Source organism: Juglans microcarpa x Juglans regia, chromosome 8D (assembly GCF_004785595.1).
Source record: "Juglans microcarpa x Juglans regia isolate MS1-56 chromosome 8D, Jm3101_v1.0, whole genome shotgun sequence".
NCBI classification, from domain to species: domain Eukaryota; kingdom Viridiplantae; phylum Streptophyta; class Magnoliopsida; order Fagales; family Juglandaceae; genus Juglans; species Juglans microcarpa x Juglans regia.
This window is the reverse complement of record NC_054608.1, coordinates 7,962,089-7,982,163: the sequence shown is the minus strand read 5'-3', so window position 1 is coordinate 7,982,163 and position 20,075 is coordinate 7,962,089. Positions and strand designations below refer to the sequence as shown.

At 34.0% G+C, this 20,075-nt stretch overlaps 1 protein-coding gene across 4 annotated transcripts; it reads right to left on the bottom strand.

The window, feature by feature from the left end:
* Positions 1-6,243: 6,243 nt before the first annotated feature.
* On the bottom strand, positions 6,244-10,538 carry LOC121241822 (transcription factor SPATULA-like). Of its 4 annotated transcripts, none has more exons than XM_041139667.1 (6): positions 9,909-10,538; positions 9,563-9,661; positions 9,386-9,451; positions 9,229-9,294; positions 6,672-6,989; positions 6,244-6,576 (listed from the first exon to the last, which is right to left on the bottom strand). In XM_041139667.1, exons 1-6 carry the CDS (start codon positions 10,416-10,418, stop codon positions 6,496-6,498), a joined length of 1,140 nt encoding a protein of 379 aa, XP_040995601.1. In that variant the 5' UTR covers positions 10,419-10,538; the 3' UTR covers positions 6,244-6,495. The 4 variants fall into 4 exon arrangements, with proteins under 4 accessions (XP_040995601.1, XP_040995603.1, XP_040995602.1 ...); XM_041139669.1 differs by having other exon boundaries at positions 9,235-9,294; XM_041139668.1 differs by having other exon boundaries at positions 9,563-9,658.
* Positions 10,539-20,075: the final 9,537 nt, after the last annotated feature.

The following is a 20,075-nucleotide window of genomic DNA, read 5'->3' as shown; positions in this document are numbered from 1 at the left end:
TACATGCAGGACTTACAATATTTTTCAACTTCTCATAAATACATTTACATTCATTTTAACATCCAAACACATATAAATTCATTTTAAGTGAGTCTTACAAAACTCACTCCATCATCTCAACTCACTATTAATCATAAAGAACTCAACTCATTTCAACTCAACTTAACATCTAAACGGGGCTTTAATTGTTACTATTGTCACCCAGCTTGTGTATAATGGTTTGTGATTTTGTCTTTCTTTTTTTTCAAATTTTTGCATTTTTTTTAGAAACTAGAGCTTAGATTTGCACTAGACAAAAATCACAGCTAGCTTGAGTCACATTTTGATCACAGGCACATGTGGGCCCCAAACTCTGATTTTTAGTAAAAATTGAGTTTTTTTTTTTTTATTTTAGATGACATTTGCTCGAGTGTGACTCAAGCGAATGTCACACAAATTGTTTACTCGAGCCCATTTTCTACTTCGATTGGAGCTCTAAATTCCAACTCTAAACTCCAATTAGAATTGGAGTCAAAGAGCCCACCCCTATTGATAACCTAAGTTTAGTGTCCTTCAATATTTTTCGCAACCGAAATTCCATAGAGCACACTTCATAACAATCCAACACAAGATTATGAAATATGAGATTTTAGTTAATTTCCCTTTTTTAGGTTTTTATTTCTTACTTTGTATTAGCTTATTTAGGGTATTTGTTGGAGTTCCCATTCTCTACTATTCTATTATCATTTAGGTCTCGTTTGGATATTGAGATAAAATGAGAAAATAAATTTGTGAATAGTAATGAAATAGTTTAAATTAAGATGTTTTATGAGATTTTAAAAAATAAGAGAGAAAAAGTTGAATAACAATATTAAAATCTTAAGATGTTGTTAGAATATAATTTTTATTTTTGGATTAAAAAAATTGAATCTATTTATTGTGTTTTGTTGAAAGTTTGAAAAAGTTGTAATGATTAGATGAAAAAATTGAAATTTTGAAATTAAAAAGTGTTTATGTTTGAGTGGAGTTCAAATGTTGAGATGAAATGAAATGAGATGAAATGATATGGTTTTAGATCATCTCAACATCCAAACGGGGTCTTAGTTAATATACTTATTATCTAGCTAAACAAACAGAAACATGAAAAATCCAAAATCCAATAAAACATTTTAACTCAAATTATTTTACTACTATTCACAAATTATTTCATTATTATTTATTGGTTTCTTATCTCATCTCATTCCCTAAACCAAACCTAAAGAAAACCTAGAGGAGAGGCCGACAATAAACCCATTGTGATGAAACTAATTTGAGAAAGAGATGGAGAGGAAGAAGCAATGGTGATGAGACAGAAACAAAAATGAGAAGACACTAAAACCATATATGCATGCGAATATACCAAACTTCCATGTGGTTTGATCTCCACAATCCAAACTTGCTGTGTGGTGATTTTTCTTGCATTGGCTGATTTGGTTGATTTTATATTGTATTGATAATTTGAATTATTGAACAGAAAATTTTAATTGTCAAAAAGTATTTATTTATGCATTTCTAGTTGTATTTGAGATCTGGTCCACTAAATTTTTAAAAATAAATTACAATGAAAACTTAAATTTACAAAAAAATAACTAAAATAAACAAAATTAAAACTTATATTAAAGACATAAAAGTAAAATAAATAAATAAAAACTAAAATATAACATAAATTATGTTAAAAAAAATAAATGTAATTGATTTGTAACTTCAATCCATATTTCAAGTAATAAATTTTTAACTAATTCTTTTCATCAATCATTATTTATTGTGCACACTCCACACCCTATAAAAAATAAAAAAAAAATTGTTAAATGTGATATGTGAAAGTAAATAATAACTGATGCATAATAAAACCCTTTTAAATATCCAAAAAGAAGTATCAAATTCACGTAAAGCAATTCATAAAAGAGATCATTAACACACCTAAGAATCATAGTGTTCATGACGAGCCACATGGGAAATGTGATGATATGTCTCAATCAGCCGAAGAGATGAGAAAAGAAAGAAAAAGAAAGTTTTGATTATACATAGAATGTTACATATTAATTTTCTATCTTGTCCTTGTTAGCATGCACATTTGTCGACTTTTCATGAGAAACCTCATTGATCAGGTTAGGTTTGGTAGCAAATGAAAAGCACCAAATGAGTTGATGAAATCATAAATACGACAATTACGTTTGATAACAGATGCTACCCGCGGCCACATGACTCCTAGCCATCGAATCATCTGACCTTAGCAATTATTCATGGATAGTGCTACTATGTCGGTCTTGTTCGATGTGACTCTAGTGTATTTGTATTTTTTTAAAAATATTTTTAAATATTTAAAAATATATATTAATTTACTAATAATCAATTTCTTAAATATTTAAAAAAAAATACAAATTACATTAGCATTCAAATTGAATGGTCGAACTCCGGCGGCATGGAATAATTTTTCATCATTTTGCCCCTCTCAAAGTTACACTAGATCAAATTAGTTTTCAGTGTGTTTTTTATTTTTATTTTTTAAAATGTTAAAGAAAAAACATACACAAATAACTAGTAGTAACATTTTTAATCATTAAAAAAAAATGGAATAACTTCATGGTTATAACTTTGAGAGGATAAAAAAAAGAGGCTAACTAGCATTATTCTTTCTGAAATTTACAAATTTTGGCATGATTAGAGAATCAATTTGATTATTCGATTCTTTATTTTGATTTATTTTTACAATGCAATTACATAATATATAAAATTTAGAATAAATTTTCTCATCAACTACTATTCACTACTTCATTTCCTATAAAAAAAATTATTAGATGTTGGGTGGAATGAATAATGACTGATATATAGCTAAATTCTAAAATTTAAACCTTTCATAATTATAAAATAACTTGCTTATTTTGAATATCCAATTTATTCTCGAGTCCTTGAAAATTTAAATCTTTCAAATTTATAACATATTTTTAATTGAGGAAGAAAATGAGCAAGTACTTTGAAGGATTAGATTATAACGAGATGATTGAAATAAACTAGTTAAAAATCGTGTTCATAGTTGTGGAGAGTGCTAAAAATAAGATTGGGTTGAGACCAACTTGAATTAAATCAACACAGAACTAGAATAGAGCCCGCCCTAGTTTTTTTAGAGAGAGAGACTCCTCATTTTCTCTAGAAACTACCCAGATTAGAAACGGTACAATGGGAGCCACTCTTCCCTCCCCCATCTCTAGTTTTCTCCATTTTTTTTTCATTTTTGTATGTTTTTCAGGGTTAAGTATGGAGGAAGGCTAATCTGTTGCTCTCCTATGTCCGACAACCATCACACGCCCTACCGCAGGCTTCCCAAGGTGTCGATCTTTAAGACAAGTAAAGAATTTTACCGAACGGAGCAGCGAGTGAGCCACACGCATGGCCTAAAGGGAGTGCATATATTCCACGCGCCACCACTCAGGATGCCCTTCTGCCACCACGCGCGGCTTCTTTGGGTCCAGGACCACCGGCTACTTCAGACCTGACCGTCAGCCATACCACTAGAGTGGCACGTGACTCTTACATGCCATCACGGTCCTATTTGTGTTTTTTTTTTCTTTCAAGGTTGAAAATGTAGATCTATATTTTTTCAAGATGTAATCTATTATTTTCTCATATATTTTTAATTTTTGTAATGTCTTTTGTTTTTAGAAAAATAAAAATAAAATATATATATATATATAATCTCTTGGACTTTCGTTTGTAAAGTATGTCTTTAACGTCGTTTTAGATGGAGTGTAAGGTTTGGTTAACCCTACTCTGTTTTAGATAAAGTATGAGATTTGGTTAACTTTATATTGTACAGAATAGTGATGTCTCTGAGACTTTAGGACTGTAGAAGTTTACAGCTTGGACTAGACTATATCAGTCACAAGTGTGTGTTGAGAAGCTACTAATTTTGTAGTTGACTTGTAATGTATATTTGGCCAAGTTTGTAATGTTCGTTATTAATGAATGCAATCGTTATTAATGAATGTAATATATTTTTATCAAATAAATAAAATCAACACGAAACCAAATTATTTATGAGAACAACTACAATTATAAAAAGAGATTTGTAAAAATAAATTTTAAATTGACATGATTTTATATAACATGTCAGATCATTTATTTTATAATAAAAATAATTTTATAATTTAATGTGTCACATTAAATTATATTAATTTATTTTTATAAAATTTTATTGTTACTGAGCATTCTCGTTATTAGACAAAAACATTTAAATATTGTAATTAACATAGAATTGGATCTTTTTATAACAAACATCTGATCTGATACAAAACTAAATAGTCCGACAAATTGTCCTTCCTGATTATTTTGCGGCATGTTGTGTTGTGCCCTTACCAGCAGCACACATGACAATGACAAACACCAACAGCAATAAATTGAAGCACGTGATCATTGTTATAATTACTGATTGCTCTCATTTTACAAAATTGAGTTCCATCAACTTAGATTCCTACAACTTAGGATTTCCACTTTTCAGCTTTTAATGTCCCAATTTGGACTGACTTAAGATATTTTCGTTTAAAACATCATTTCAATTCATCTTAATTTATTATTATAATTTTTTTTAAATTTTAATATAAAATATAATAAACAATTTAATTTTTTTAAATTTTAAAATAATAATAATATTAAAAAAATAATATTTTAACAATATTTTATTATCTCAACTTAACTCAATTCAACTCAGTTTAATATCTAAACGCAGCCTTAAGCTGAGTCTAACGTTTAAACATCTAACTTTTAAATCACTAAACTCATCTCAAGTCAAAATCTCTTTACACGTGGGATCCATAATATTTTTTAACTCAATACATTTTTACACGCGGGACCCACAACCTTTTTCAACTTCCTATAAATACATCTAAACTCATTTTAACTTCCAAACACATCTAAATTCATTTTAAATTGGCCTCACAAAACTCATTCCACCATCTCAACTCACTATTATTTATAAAGAACTCAACTCATCTCAATTCAGCTCAACATCCAAACGAGACAGGATGTATAAGGATACCTACAATTTCTCAGGCCAATTTTTTTTTTTTTTTTAAGAACTAAATAGAGCATATAAATCCTACATTATCCATGGATAAAAAATATGAAATTTAAATATTGTGTCTATCTCTTTCATTATTATAAAAAATATTTAAGATAAATAATTATGAAAATTTTAGTTAGTTTAAGTGTATATGAAGTACATATATGTGATGTAATGTATATTATGTAAACCCCCTAGTTTTAGGCCTTGTTTGGATTAAAAGAACTCTTAATTCATCTCATCTTATTTAATCTCATCTAATCAGTACAAATTTCTCAAACTTTCAAACAAAATATAATAAATAATTCAACTTTTTTTTTCAAATTTCAAAACAAAAATAATATTAAAAAATTATATTTTTACAACATTTATTTAACTTTCAACTTTAATCTCATTTCATCTCAACTCAACTTGCTATTCAAACCTCCTCCACTTATAACTACAATGACCTCTATAATTAATTTTGGTTTTTTCAGTTTGAAAATGGACAAAGGGGATACTTGGCTTTAAAATATACTTAAAAAAAAAATGGGCATTTGATGTTTTAAAACTTTGTTTTTTTCTAAAAAATATAATACCCAATAAACAAGTTGAACCGAGTACCCAACTTGAGTTTTATTTGAGTTCAAGTTGAACTCGAATTTGGTTTCAATAAAATCATGCCGAGCTTAACGAGTACTGCTTGCTCAACCTTGAGTTGTTTACAACCTTCTTCAACGGATAGAAATAAATAGATTTAATTATTTATATTATATTCTTACCATTCTCCTCATATATAGACTAGACTCTTCTTCAATGAATAAATCCAACACGTAGAATATTTAATTAGACGAGATAGTGTAGAGTCGAGATTTGAATTCAAAACCTTTGTTTTGATACCATGTAAAATTACCACTTGTCTAAAAAACTTAAACAGATGTGAAGAAGTAAATTTAATTATTTGAATTATATTCTTGACAATATCAATTTTGATAGTTTGAGATGTAAAGCATAGAACACACCTTATGATTGGGAAAACCATATATTGTCTTAAAAGGATCTAGTAAGCACCACTCCAAATCGAGTCTCATACTAGCATAGAGAAATTTGAGATGAGAAAAGAAAGAGGAAAAGAAACAAAGATAACATAAATTAAGTAATTCAGAACATATATCTGTAATGTACAAACCTCAAGCCAATATGTCTTTTTTATTCACCTCTATTCTATTACACGTATCCATTGTAGGCGTATAGAGGAATTACATTGAGACAAATATATATGACAAAACCAAAGTAAATATAATATAGTGCAGAAACAGTTATAGCCCATGGATACAAAAACCATGATACCTACAGTATATTCCCATAATTAATTCAATTGGAGTTGTTTGAGATGGATGCAGCAATTTCTTACATCCTACCTCTTTGTGGACAGTTCATGGTTAAGACATGTTTGATGCAGAGATCTTTTCAATCTCACTGGTATCTGATTCTAGCTGTAGTGTTCCATCATCATCAATTTCCTTCAGACTGCAAAATGATTAACATTAAAACAAAAAAACAAAGGAATTAATCTGAAAACTCTGATAATGTAGTTAGCTCTTCATGCTAGAGTTACCTTGGAATATGAAAGATTTAGTGTTTCACAGTGTGCCTGGGATGATTCTTCAAAACCTAATGAGGTTTCTAAAGTGGTGGCGTTTGTCCCTGAAGATATAACATATGGCTGACTGGGGAGGGTGCATCGGTTGCCAAGATTGTAAACAGGTTGCCTCCAGCTTTCTTCATTCCCAGGAAATGTTCCCATTCCACTGCTTGAATTCAGATATCCATTTCCTTCACCAAAGCTGATTCCCGTCCGAGGCAACTGTGCAGGCTGCTGTACTCCTGGTAAGCACATCGTGTGCAAACTCAATCCGTTTCTCATCGATAGCATCTGTAAAACAAACCACAAGAGAGAGGTATATTGAATTGTTGTGAAAAACATAACAATCTCTGAAGTACCCAAATGTAACCCAACTTATGCGTTGGTCCCAGAGAGCGCAGAAACACAAGGTAATATACGCATAGTAGTTGCACAGAAATCACAGAGATTGTAAAAGTGAGCCATTCAAATCTGAAAACATTGACCAAATAATCATCATATTTCTTTCTCCATGTTTTCTTTTTCTTTTTCCTTTCTTGTCTTCATCAATCATCATCAGACAACAGAACTATTATAAAAAGTTTGTGCATCACTACTAAGAAGTACTTTGATTCAAGGTTGAGTATAAACAGGAGAAAGGAAGGTCAACAAGAGAACAAGATCTAGACAGACACTAAAGACCCGTTTGGATTCGAAACTCATCTCAACTCATTTCATTATTACAACTTTCTTAAATTCCCATACAAAATATAATAAACAATTCAACTTTTTCAAATCCCAAAACAATAATAATATTAAAAATAATATTCTAACAATATTTTATTCAACTCATCTAAAACCATCTCAACTTATCTCTGAATTCAAACGGGGCCTAAGAAAAAAAACAGAGAGAAAAAAGTGCCCACGGTTTAATGCAGGATATAGTTTTCATTAAGAGCTGAACAGTGAACAAATTTTTGAGTAATCAACTGCAAACAGGCCTTGCGGTTATTATTAATTTATGATAAAATTTTGAGATCACTAGCAATAATATATTTGAATTTTGCCAGGTAACATTGTCAATCCACTGGATATAGTGCTTAGCTAGCTGGAACACATTGAAAAAACTTTAAAGAAATTTTTTTTACAGGTAAAAAACTTTCAAGAAGATTCTATGCAATTGGCACAGTAGAAGCACTATATGTTGGATAAAAGAAGCAAGAGGAAAATTGCACAAGACCTTTTTGGCCTTTCTCCTGGGCTTGGCCCCAGGGATTATTGCACAAGACCTTTTTGGTTCATTTCCAGCTTTTCCCCCTTTCTGTAGAAGTGTGGAAACTGGTATGGGAATGTTGTTAGGGATTGTCACCCCTATACCTCAACCTTTTTGTTTCTAATAATATTACTACTATGATCATGGGGAAAAAAACACTTCATAAAATCTACATTGCTATAAGGGTGACTCTTTGCTTTAATCAGTCATTATGCAAAATTATCATCTCATGCATAAATCACATCCACAGATCATATTTCTTGCCTGTTGAATAATTGGAAGGGGAAAGCAAGGGGCGCATGAAAAATGTGCAAACATGATACAGATTCATGTACGAGCAAGTCATGTACATGCAAAAAATAAATTTTGTACCTACAAGAATTTCCTTTTACTGGTAGTTTAAGAATTGGTTAGTGGTTGACTGGTTATACAGGACTGCCTGTTTCTAATGGCGAGAAAGTCATCCCATGAGATTCAAGAGGAAAACTCTTTCCTATCTGAGTTCAACAAGCTCATAGATTTTTCTTCATGATTCCTACATTGATCAATTTGTTTAGTACCTATAAATTTAAATTTAGGAGTAACACAAACTAGAGTCTCTTGCATGAAACATATGTGAGACAACAATGGGGCTCCTCATGGTGTGTTTTCCATTTTCTTCAGCCCAAACAAGTTCACCAAATGAAACTTGTCCATCATTATGCCCTCTGTACGTCATAATGACTGTACCATTGCCTCTCATAACTTTATAATTCTCCGGTGTCCTCACCATGACCTTGTAAATTGAAGCGCCTTGTCCAGCATTGGTTAGAATCTGTCGAAATTCCTTAACCACAACTGTTGTAGTGTAACAATAGAAAACAATAAATGATGGGTAATTAAGATCAAGAGAAGGCCTTGTACAATTGTAATCTGATCCGACGATAGTCCAAATTTGCCAAATCTCAAGCTTTGTAGAGCATAAAAAAATCCAGTCCTACGGGATGTCACGAAAATGATGGTAACTAGTTTGCATGTTCCACAGTTCCTAGCTGGAACTCTCATGCTTTTATCCTTGAACAAAAAAATCTTCTACTTGCATCCCAAATGGTTGTGCATGCAAGCTAGATGCTCTTCATAAATTAACCCCATATAATATAAGAACAGGCATTTTATCATTTTAAATTGGGACCTTAAGAGGGGGGAAAAAAAACCATTTGCAAACAACAAAAAGGAAACAAGCCAAAGTTATCAGTTGACATAAACCCAAAAGACCATTGACTGAAAGAGAAAACTCACCTGTACCTGAAGCTGAAGCTGCTTCAAATAATCGATCGCTTCATCCAGCATTGAAGCCTTATCAGTCTATCACAAAAAATTGAAAACAAAAGTACTGAAGCAACTTTATGAAAGTCCAGCTCAAACGGTAGAAGAAGAAGAAGAAGATTTAATGTACCTTATTAGAATTTGGAATTAGGTTCTGTAAGGCTTTCATTTTCTCATTAATCTTACTCCTCCTCCTCTGCCGACCAATCAATGAAATTAACACAAACACAGAAATCATAGTTCCGCATGGAAGATTGTAAATTAACGCATTTCTACGCACAAAAAGAATGTAAGATTGTGGGCCAACCTTTTCTGATAAATTATGGACTTCAGCAGCTCTACTCCTCTTCGATGAAGAACGAAGTGGGACTGGCTTGGCTTTTACTTCTGATCCGCCCGCAACCTTCTAAGTTGGACATCAAGAATCCACTCACTCTTAATTTCCCATAATTAGAAAGAAAAATTAAAACTTTCAATACTTAGTCTTAATTATCTAAAACCAGAAATAATTCATTGCACTCTGCTGGCTGAAAATTTAAATTTGAACTCTTTGAAGCCAGAGAAAATAATTGATTTACCATTCGAGGAATTCAATTTCTTTTCCTTTTCCAGATTTTCCCAACAACCAAACAGAAGTCGGAAAATTAAAATACCTCGCTATCACAACTCAACTCGCCGAGATAATTCTCAAACGAAACTCTCCTTTCCTTCGCATTAGAATCCACAACGCCAGCCGAAGAAAACGTCTTTTCATCGCTCACTTTCGCGTCGGCAATGAAATAACCGCCGGGATTGGAGATATTGACGCCGTACGAAGAATCAACAGCGGCACCCGAGTTTCGGTCTCGGACTCGGCTCTCCGACTCCGACTCGTCCCGGTTAGCCGATCGGATGCACCCCCGACAATTCTCCCCGGAGAAAAATACTCCGGAGGCCGACGTCGCCTCCGGTGGTTGTGGTAGTATCGGTAAATGGTGTAAATGCCCGTACTTGGTCTTCGAAGAAGAGAACGAGCTGTGGTGCAAGAACTGGTCGAGAAAGGTAGACACGTACATTTCTTCGGACACCGGTGCGCCACCCGTGACCGAAGATGGGGCTGCTTCGTACATATCAGCCAGGGGAAAGGAAGAAGAATAACCGGGGGCTACGTTTGTTGTCCGCATCTTCCTTGGGTGACAGAAAAACCGTCTCTGATCATACGTACCCTTTTGGCTTTATTCTGAACTTTTTCTTCTTTCTTTCTTAGCTCCATTTAAGAGGGTTTAAGCTCCTCTAATGGAGGTTTTTGAATCTTGATTACTCTCCCGCCCTAATCACCATAGCAAGAAAGATTGCATGTGGGGTTTTTTTATTGGATTTTCTGTCACTCTTTTTCAATGAATGAACGCCTGCAGTTCGTCAGCGCGAGGTGTAGAAGTCAAAGAAGTCGTATTCTCCACCGCTTCATCCAACCTAACCTCCACCATAGCCTGCATGCAGACTTTATGGAGCTACAGAAAACGCAAATACCGAGGCTACTTTCATTGTCGTGTTGCCAATATACTCTAGTAAGGTCGATCTACACGCCCCTTGGACCATGTACGCGGTTGAATTTCCGAGTAATTTTTCTCTTTCTAAAAAGGAATTAATTGAGTAATACTTAAAAAAAAATTATTATTGCAGTGCATATTTTGTATTTATTATATGATTATTTTTAATTTTTAATTTTTTTATTTTAGACTTAAAAGATGTATAGTCTAAATAATATCATATCATATATGTAAAATAATTACTCTTAATAATAACTTCTATCTATATTTATTCTTTACAAAATTGAGAACATATGATTTCTAAACTCTATTTACAAATTTTCTTCGCGCAATGATTGGCGATTCGTTCGTTTTTACAGTTATTTCAATTCTTCTCATTTTTTTCATTATGATTTTTTTAATTTTTCATATAAAATATAATAAATAATTTAATTTTTTTAAATTTTAATTCAATTTTTTCAAATAAAAACAAAAATATTATTAAAAAAATAAATTTTAACAATATTTTATTCAATTTTTAACTTTCATCTCAACTTATCTCATCTCAATTCAAAAAACAAACGAGGCTATTTGTGCACAATCTTTTTTAAAAGAGTCGGAATTATCATTAAAAGATTAACATTTTTTTTATGTAAATCTTATATTTACTTAATTTTTATAAAAAAAATATTATTTTACATTTACACACTTTATAACTACAAATATAATTTATCTTTTCTTCCTTTTTAAAAGCACTGATAGGGACTCAACTTAGTCAAATTTTGACCAAAGTTTAGGTAGGTTGCACAAAAATCCACTATAATTGACTCAATAAATAAACAATAATTTCAACTCAAAATTTATTAACTGGCCAAATCAAGGGCTAGCCAAATATTATTTTCACCATAAAAAATTTTCTTTTCGTTGCCTGCTGTTCTTCCTGCACAAGAAGAAAAGATAAAGAAAAATTCATCTTACTCCCACGCAAGAAGAGAAAGATGAAGGAACACCAACTTCAATTGATGTGCTTCAAGAAATATAATCGTTAAAAAAATATATTGGTAGGAGAAATATAGTCGTTAAAAATAAAGCTATTGGCAAAAATATTACAGAAAAAATATATCTATTGTGAATATATGACCGTTGGAAAAATATGACCATTAAAAAAATATATCAATTGAAAAAATATGACCGTTGTAAAAAAAATACCATTAGAAACTTATATCCATTAGGAATAATATGAATGTTAGAAAATTAATATGTAATTTTTTAGTAACAAATAAATATTCAAATTATAATTAGAATTAAAATAAATAAAAATATCAAAATCAATATTTGAATAAAATAATGATAGATTTGGAGAGTCTATTATTTGATATTGTTAAAAAATAACTAGTTAAATTTATAAAAGTAAATTGATTAGCCAAATTTAGGCGAACTTTGTTGGATCTCGGCTCTCCAAACTTTCTCTGACAACAAAAAATTTACTACTCCTAGTCATTTTTGCTCTGTGCTGCAACATTCATGTCTTGTGTTCTTATTATTATTGTTATTATTATTATTATTATTATTGTTACTTATAACTTGTATTTAGCTTCCTGCTCATAGTAAAAAAATCTTAAGACTATAATATTTATATGGACAATTATATTATGTCAATCCAAAATTAGTCAAGATTTTATTTTGGACATCCTACGTTAACAAAAAAAAAAAAAATCATTTTTTGTTGATCTTTGTATTGAGGATCTACTAATTTCATGCTTGTACTTTACTCTGGGTGGTTATCTAATAGAGTCTTGCTACCGGTACCAGGAGAAGGTGCTGATAGTTTGGACCGATAATGTGACGTTCCGACTCTCACGTATAAAAAAATATGAGAATCGTGACATCAGGATGATCACAACACGGTCATGCATCCCAACGATAGTGTCAAGTGTGTGTACATGCAACAGTGTACAAATAACAACGCAGCGGATAAATTAAGCAAGTCAACTAAGTACCAGAATTTTAAATACAAATATTCAAAATAAATCATCTTTAAAAGTTATATAGTCATCCCAAAATATATTACAAAACAAATACATAAATAATTGATAAATCGAATCTCGATAAACAGGAATAATCCCAGATCACTCCGCCAACGAAATCAAGCTTAAGGCTCTTCATCCACATCTACATCAAAAACTGCGATACCATAAAATGGTACCACAGGTAAGTATAAACCAAACAACTCTCAGGATAAAAACATATTAATGCAACCAACATGCATTCATATGAAAAAATACACTTAGCCATAAAATACCATTTTTTCCAGAAAAATGATTATTTCCAACATACGCCAAAATCCCATTTTGGCCCAAAAATATAGTCCGTCATTTTCCCAGAAAATGATTCACACAAAACAAACCATTTATCGGACACTACAGGCGGGAATCGTAGGCGGGACTCTACCACCGTCCCTGCTTACCACCATCCCTACCGCTTGCACCGTAGGCGGGAATCACAGGCGGGACACAACCACCATCCTTGCTTACCACCATCCCTACCGCGTGCACCGTAGACAGGAATCACAGGCGAGACTCTACCACCATTGCTGCTTACCACCATCCCTATAGTTCATTTCCACACAATGAATATTTATCACACACAATGAATACTTATCAGAGCACTGTAGGAGGGAATTACAGGCGGGACTATACCACCATCTCTACTGTAACACCCCGTATTTTAGTGTATTTTTACTGAATGAATTATTTTTATGAATTCAAAATTTATTCTCTTATTTTAAAATTGGTTGGATTTTTAGTGAGTTTATTTTTATGATTTTAATTTGGTGAAAATTATTTTTATGTGCTTTCTTAATATTTATTTATTGTTATGCATTTAAATTTCTTTTCATATTTAATTAATTACTGTGAGATTTAATTATTTTAATTTTACTTTACCATTATGTTTAAATTATTTTATTTAACTTGTGATTTTGAAATCGTTTCCATTGGATCATTTTTGTGACCCAAGTTATGAGGATTGGACCTCATTTCTTCCCTACAATTTTTTTCTTTTTTCTTTTCTCCTTTTTCTTTTTTCCTTTTTCTTTCTTTTCTTTTTCTTTTTTTTCTTCCACTCCTGGCCATCTCCCGCGCGCGATACTCTCTCTCTCTCTCTCTCTCTCGCCGTGCATTCGTCTCTCCCCCAGCCCGCCGCCATGCGCCGGCGGTGGTCGACACCGCCTGGCTCCTCCGCTCCCCCTGCCGCCGGCGATCACCCCCCTCCATTTCCAGCTCCTCCATCGCTGCCGTTAACCACCACGAACCCATTGAAGCTGTGGCGTTCCATACACCACTGCGCCGCCGTCGTGCCACCTCCGGCCACCATCTTCCTACCACTTCATCCTCGACCTCTTGGCAACCTATTGGACCCAACCCCACCTCCTATCCGCCACCGGTGAAGCTCCACCATCTACATTTCCGATTTGGGTATTTTGGTCTTCTACCGCCCATTGCGCCGCCACCCACGGCCAACCTTCACTACCACTAGCTTCATCGACCTCCTTAGGCCCTACCCTATCAATCTTGAGTCTTCGTTTGCACCCGTTGAAAAGTTGGATATTGTGACCCACGGCCACAGTGTATTTTACACTGTGGTGTTGCTCAGACGTCACCTTTTTCAGCTTCGTGATCCTTCGGAAATTGCTATATAGCGCTGTAAGTATTTTCCAAAGAATTCTTGTGAATTTAATGTATTTTTGCACTAACGCATTCACTATATTTGAACTGTTGGTTGGTTTTGTCGGACTGAGTCCGAGGAGTACGGGGGTCGGATGGATTGGTGATTGGAGTTGTTTGATTGGATTTGATTGGATTGGTAATTGTTGGTTTGGATATTGTGTTGGTTCATGTACATTGCATTTGGCACGCATGATCATGTTTGTAAAGGAAAATTGAGTTTTCGTGTATTGCATTCATATTCATGTGTTTATAAAAACTGGGTTTTCATGTGAGTATGAAATTTGGGTGCGTGTGTATCACGACCCCAAGCCGAGATGGGGCATTATCTCGGTGGAGCTCCTCTGGTTACTCGGGAGCAGAATAAACTAAGTAACGTCCCCTGGATTATCACCAGGCGACAATGGGATCGGACGAGAGATTCGTGCCGACTCCGTGGTCCTTCTGCTGGCGGGGACTAGAGGATGTCTGGCCACGTACGCGCTGGGCGCGGAACTGGGCATCGCTCATTGCGTAGTGTGGGTGCTTGGCCATGTACGCGCCGGGCGCGGAACTGAGCACCGCTACGAAGCCAGGACATGCGGATGGTCCCTAGGGGAGGCCATGGTGCATAGAGTAATAACGGATTAATTGGCTATTTTCTGGGAAAATAGTGTGCGCTGGATTTTGTGTAAATCATTTTCTGGGAAAATGTTTTACGGATTATTTTTGGGCCAAATGGGATTTTGGCATGTGTTGGAAAATTATCATTTTTGGAAAAAATGATGTTTTGAGGGAAAATGCATATTTCATCATATGCATGCATGTTGGTTGCATTAAATGCATTTTATTCTTGAGGATTATTTGGGTTATACTTACCTGCGATACTATTTTGTGGTAACGCAGATTTTGATGCAGATGAGGAGGAGGAGGGCGAGCCTGAGGAGACGGCTCTGCCTGAGGAGTGATCTGGGATCATTCGTTTGTTTATTTGAAAACTATTGTATTATATTTTTATGGATGACTGTATAACTGCTATTTAAATTTTTACTGATGTTTGATTGTAAATAAATTCTGGTACTTAGTTGACTATCCGCTGCGTTATTTTATTTGTATACTGTTGCATGTACACACACTGGCACTTCGTTGGGATTTGTGACCGTGTTGTCACCATCCTGGCGTCTCGATCCCTGTGTATTTATGTAAGGGGGATTGGGGGCGCCTCAGGTAGTATCAGAGCAGTTCGGCTCTGGGTAAAACCACATGTCCCTTAGGATAGTACCAGAAAATTATTTTTATTATTATTTTAAAATAATAAAATTTTTGTTTAAGTGGTGTAAGTTAAGTTATTTATTTTATATTATGAGTTTATTGCTATTTTATTTTATGTTAATTGATGTTATTTGATTTATTTTATTTTATTGCTTTAATTAGTGTTTACCTTTGGTTGAGTATGGTTTTATTGGCTTTATTTATTTTATTGTATAATAATTTTGTTGTTTATTTATTTTATTGTATGTCATTTTAATTTAATTGTTTTATTTTATGGCGGATTATTTTATTGTTTTATTTATTTTATTGTGAACTACTTTATTGGTTTTATGCATTTTGTCGTATGTTATTTTATTTATGGAATTTTGTTTTTTTTTTGTTTTGTTCGAAATTGAAAGGCGGGTTAAGGGTTATGTTATGACAGGAAGATGGTACGACTGAGAATGCCATTGTTAGACTTAAACATTGGTGTAGTAGGTCTGAACTCTTGGTGATTGGTTGTTTTAATATCAAGGCTCGAATATCAGGGTCTGGGTGAACTCTTTGGATTAGGTACTCAAGTTGCTGCTAGGGAGGGGAATAGTTTTTAATTGCTTAGAATAATTGGGGTTTTAGGTTCTGTAGAATTTATGTAGTGAGTCTATGGGTAGGAGGTTGTAAGTTCAACGAATGTCAATGTTAGATTTATGAGAAGTTCATCTAAGGTTTGTGGCCCCATAGTTTTTAGGAAATAAGTTAATGGGATTTAAGCTGGTAGGTTCAACAAGCAATTAAGGGATTACTTAGATTAAAAGTTTTTGATCTTGCCGACCTCGATAAGCAATTTGATAACATTTGGGGTTTTAGAATTTACAAGTTTTATAAGGCGAATGTTTTAGATTTAAGTTCATCGATCTTGAGGATTTCAGGAAATGATTTATATCTGGGTTAAGGTTTTAGAATTGCAGAGTTGAATGGCTGAATTAAAATAGGATTGATCTGAGTTAAGTTACTGATATGAGAATTTTTTAGGGAGAATTTCTTTGGAGATGGAAGATGTTGATCTAGTTCGGTTAATAATTGTTTTTAGCTTGAGGTTACAGTGTCAGGTTGAGGATTTAATTTATATCAATTTTAAGGATAATAGATGGTGAGGATTTAAGAAATGATTCTTGTTGATTTCGAGGATATAGGTTTAGTGATGGAATGGTAATGATGATCACTTGCACATTTGGAGCATTTTTGGTTTTGGCTAAGGGTGCATGTGATCGATGCATGGTAGTGGTGAGTGTTTATGGATATTTCGGAGAGTTCAGGTCCTAGTCTCATTTTGGTTTGAAAGAAGTGGTTTTGGTAGGTGTAGAAGAGGAGTCGACACAATAGTAGTAATTTAAGAGACATTGGCTTGGAGTTTTTGGTGAGTTGATCGAAGTGTGTAGTCGAGTGGGTTACTCAATGAAATCATGGTTGGGAATAGTTATTGTGATTATCTTCAGGAATTAATTGTGACTTGAGGTCACCTAGGAATTTAAATTTTTGAGGCTATACTTTCTTTTGGAGTTTGAGCATCTAGTTGGTTGAATGAAGGACATTGTTATTTAACTTGAAGAGAGATTGATGGGATGTCATGTATGGTGTATGAAAAGATCTTCAAAGTTGAAGCTTAGGCATCAACAGTGGATAATATGATCAAGTATGTGGGGTAATAAAGCATTAGGATCCTTGGGTGCTTTGCAATGGCTTTTGGTAGATTGAAGATTTGATCAGTATGGTTTGCCCTGAGGTTTAATAGTGATGTGCTATTGAAGGAACTAGTTGTGTTAATACTAGCTTATAGGAGTAGAAGTAGCTGGGCGAGTTACCAAGGAGGTTTTGTTAATGTTTTGGTGAAGTCAATAATGGTTCGTAATGAGTTAATCACCGTTAGATTAGATGTTGTTTAGAATGTATGTGATTAGCTTTTGGGTTTAGGTTGTTAGGTAGGAGTTTATAGGCGCTCTTATTAGTTGGTCGGATTGGAATTGAGTCTTTTAAAGTATGTTTCTTATCTTAGAGGAGATGAGTGTATTTTGGGTTGAGGTTGCTTATTTTCAATTTGGGATGCTGAAGTTGTTTGATATTGGGTTTCTGTCTTTGATCAGGGATGTATTTTATGGAATTTGATTTTGATCAAGACAGCTGGAGTTAATTGAGGAATTTGAGTTATAACTCGTGGTTTTGGGAGAGAGGGTATTTTTTCTACCAAATTGTGATAAGAGTTTTGGTTAGTAGGAATGGAGCCACCTTGTACTCAATGGTGTTAGTTTCATGAGGACGTAAGTTTTATGCATGTGGCGAATATTAGAGTGCGCAGCAGAAGCGTGGTATTTTTGTTGTAGTCAGAAGTTCAAATTGTGCTGATTTGAAGAATTAATGGTGACTTGAAATTTGAGAAGATACTTGTAATTGGAGATTAATCATTTGGTTGTGCAAAATCTGTTACTGATGGTTAACATTGGAAGTGGCTATTAGGTTTCCAATAGTAGAATTCAATGAAGGTTTAGAAGTTGGAGCATAGGAGTTGATTGCAGTTGGCACATATTATTGTAAGGGCTTTTGATCATCGGAAATTTTTGGATGTGGTATTAAGGTTCTCGAGGAAATGAGATTTTGGATAGTATAGTCACCCTGGGAATACTGGTTGTGATGTGCCACTGGGAGACTAATATGAGTATGTTGGATAATGCCATGTTCATTGAGGAATGTGCCACGTGCCGTCTAGTTAAGGTTGAGCATCAAGGTAGACCTCAACCTCTCCCTATTCCTGAGTGGAAGTGGGATAATATTTCTATGAATTTTGTTGTGGTTTTGCCGAGGACTCCTAGTGGGAAGAACTCAATTTGGGCGATTGTTGATTGGTTGATCAAGAGTGCTCATTATTAATACTGACTCTTTGGGTAAGTTGACTCGATTATATGTCAAGGAGATAGTGCGTTTGCATGGAGTACCCAAGAATATCGTGTCGGATCGGGATCCGCGGTTCACATCCCGTTTTTGGAAGAGCTTGCAGGCAGTTTTAGGCACTACGTTTTAGGCACTAAGTTGAAGTTTAGTACTACGTATCACCCACAAACAGACGATTAATCAGAGCATACTATTCAAGCTCTTGAGGTTATGTTGCGGTCTTGTGTCATAGGAATTCCAAGGAAGTTGGGAGAATCACTTACCGCTTATTGAGTTCTCTTATAATAACAGTTTTCATTCCTCCATTCAGATGGCTCCGTATGAAGCTTTGTATGGAAGGAAGTGTAGATCGCCTTTATGTTGGGATGAAGTTGGCGAGAACAAATTGTTTGGGCCCTGAGATACTTCAAGAAATGAAGGATCAAGTTCAGTTTATAAGGACTAAAATGGCAGAAGCGCAAAGTCGCCAGAAGAGTTACTCAGATACAAGAAGAAGAGACTTATCCTTTGATGTAGGTGATTGGGTTTATCTTAAAGTCTCTCCTATGGAAGGCGTTAAGCGCTTTGATAAGAAAGTAAAACTTAGCCCAAGATATGTTGGCCTTTTTTCAGATCGTAGGGAAGGTTTTGCTGGTTGCTTATAGAGTGGTTTTACCGGACTATTTTGGCGGTATGTTCTTAAGTCTGCTCTTAGTTGAATCTTATTCCTGTCTTAGTCTTAATGTTGACCTTGCCAATTTCGAGGATGAAATTTTATTTAAGGGGGGGAGAATGTAACACCCCGTATTTTAGTGTATTTTTACTGAAGGAATTATTTTTATGGATTCAAAATTTATTCTCTTATTTTAAAATTGGTTGGATTTTTAGTGAGTTTATTTTTATGATTTTAATTTGGTGAAAATTATTTTTATGTGCTTTCTTAATATTTATTTATTGTTATACATTTAAATTTCTTTTCATATTTAATTAATTACTGTGAGATTTAATTATTTTAATTTCACTTTACCATTACGTTTAAATTATTTTATTTAACTTGTGATTTTGAAATCGTTTCCATTGGATCATTTTTGTGACCCAAGTTATGAGGATTGAACCTCATTTCTTCCCTAGATTTTTTTTTTTTTTTTTTTCTTTTCTCCTTTTTCTTTTTTCCTTTTTCTTTCTTTTCTTTTTCTTTTTTTTCTTCCACTCCTGGCCATCTCCCGCGCGCGATACTCTCTCTCTCTCTCTCTCTCTCGCCGTGCATTCGTCTCTCCCCCAGCCTGCCACCATGCGCCGGCGGTGGTCGACACCGCCCGGCTCCTCCGCTCCCCCTGCTGCCGGCGATCACCCCCCTCCATTTCCAGCTCCTCCATCGCCGCCGTTAACCACCACGAACCCATTGAAGCCGCAGCGTTCCATGCACCACTGCGCC

Coding starts and splice junctions, on each gene's coding strand:
- LOC121241822 (XM_041139666.1), bottom strand. CDS start 10,418: ATGCGGACAACAAACGTAGCCCCCGGTTATTCTTCTTCCTTTCCCCTG. Junction 9,295..9,385: donor TAATTCCAAATTCTAATAAG/GTACATTAAATC, acceptor TTTTTGTGATAG/ACTGATAAGGCTTCAATGCT. Junction 6,990..9,228: donor AGCTTCAGCTTCAGGTACAG/GTGAGTTTTCTC, acceptor TTTGTTTTACAG/ATGCTATCGATGAGAAACGG.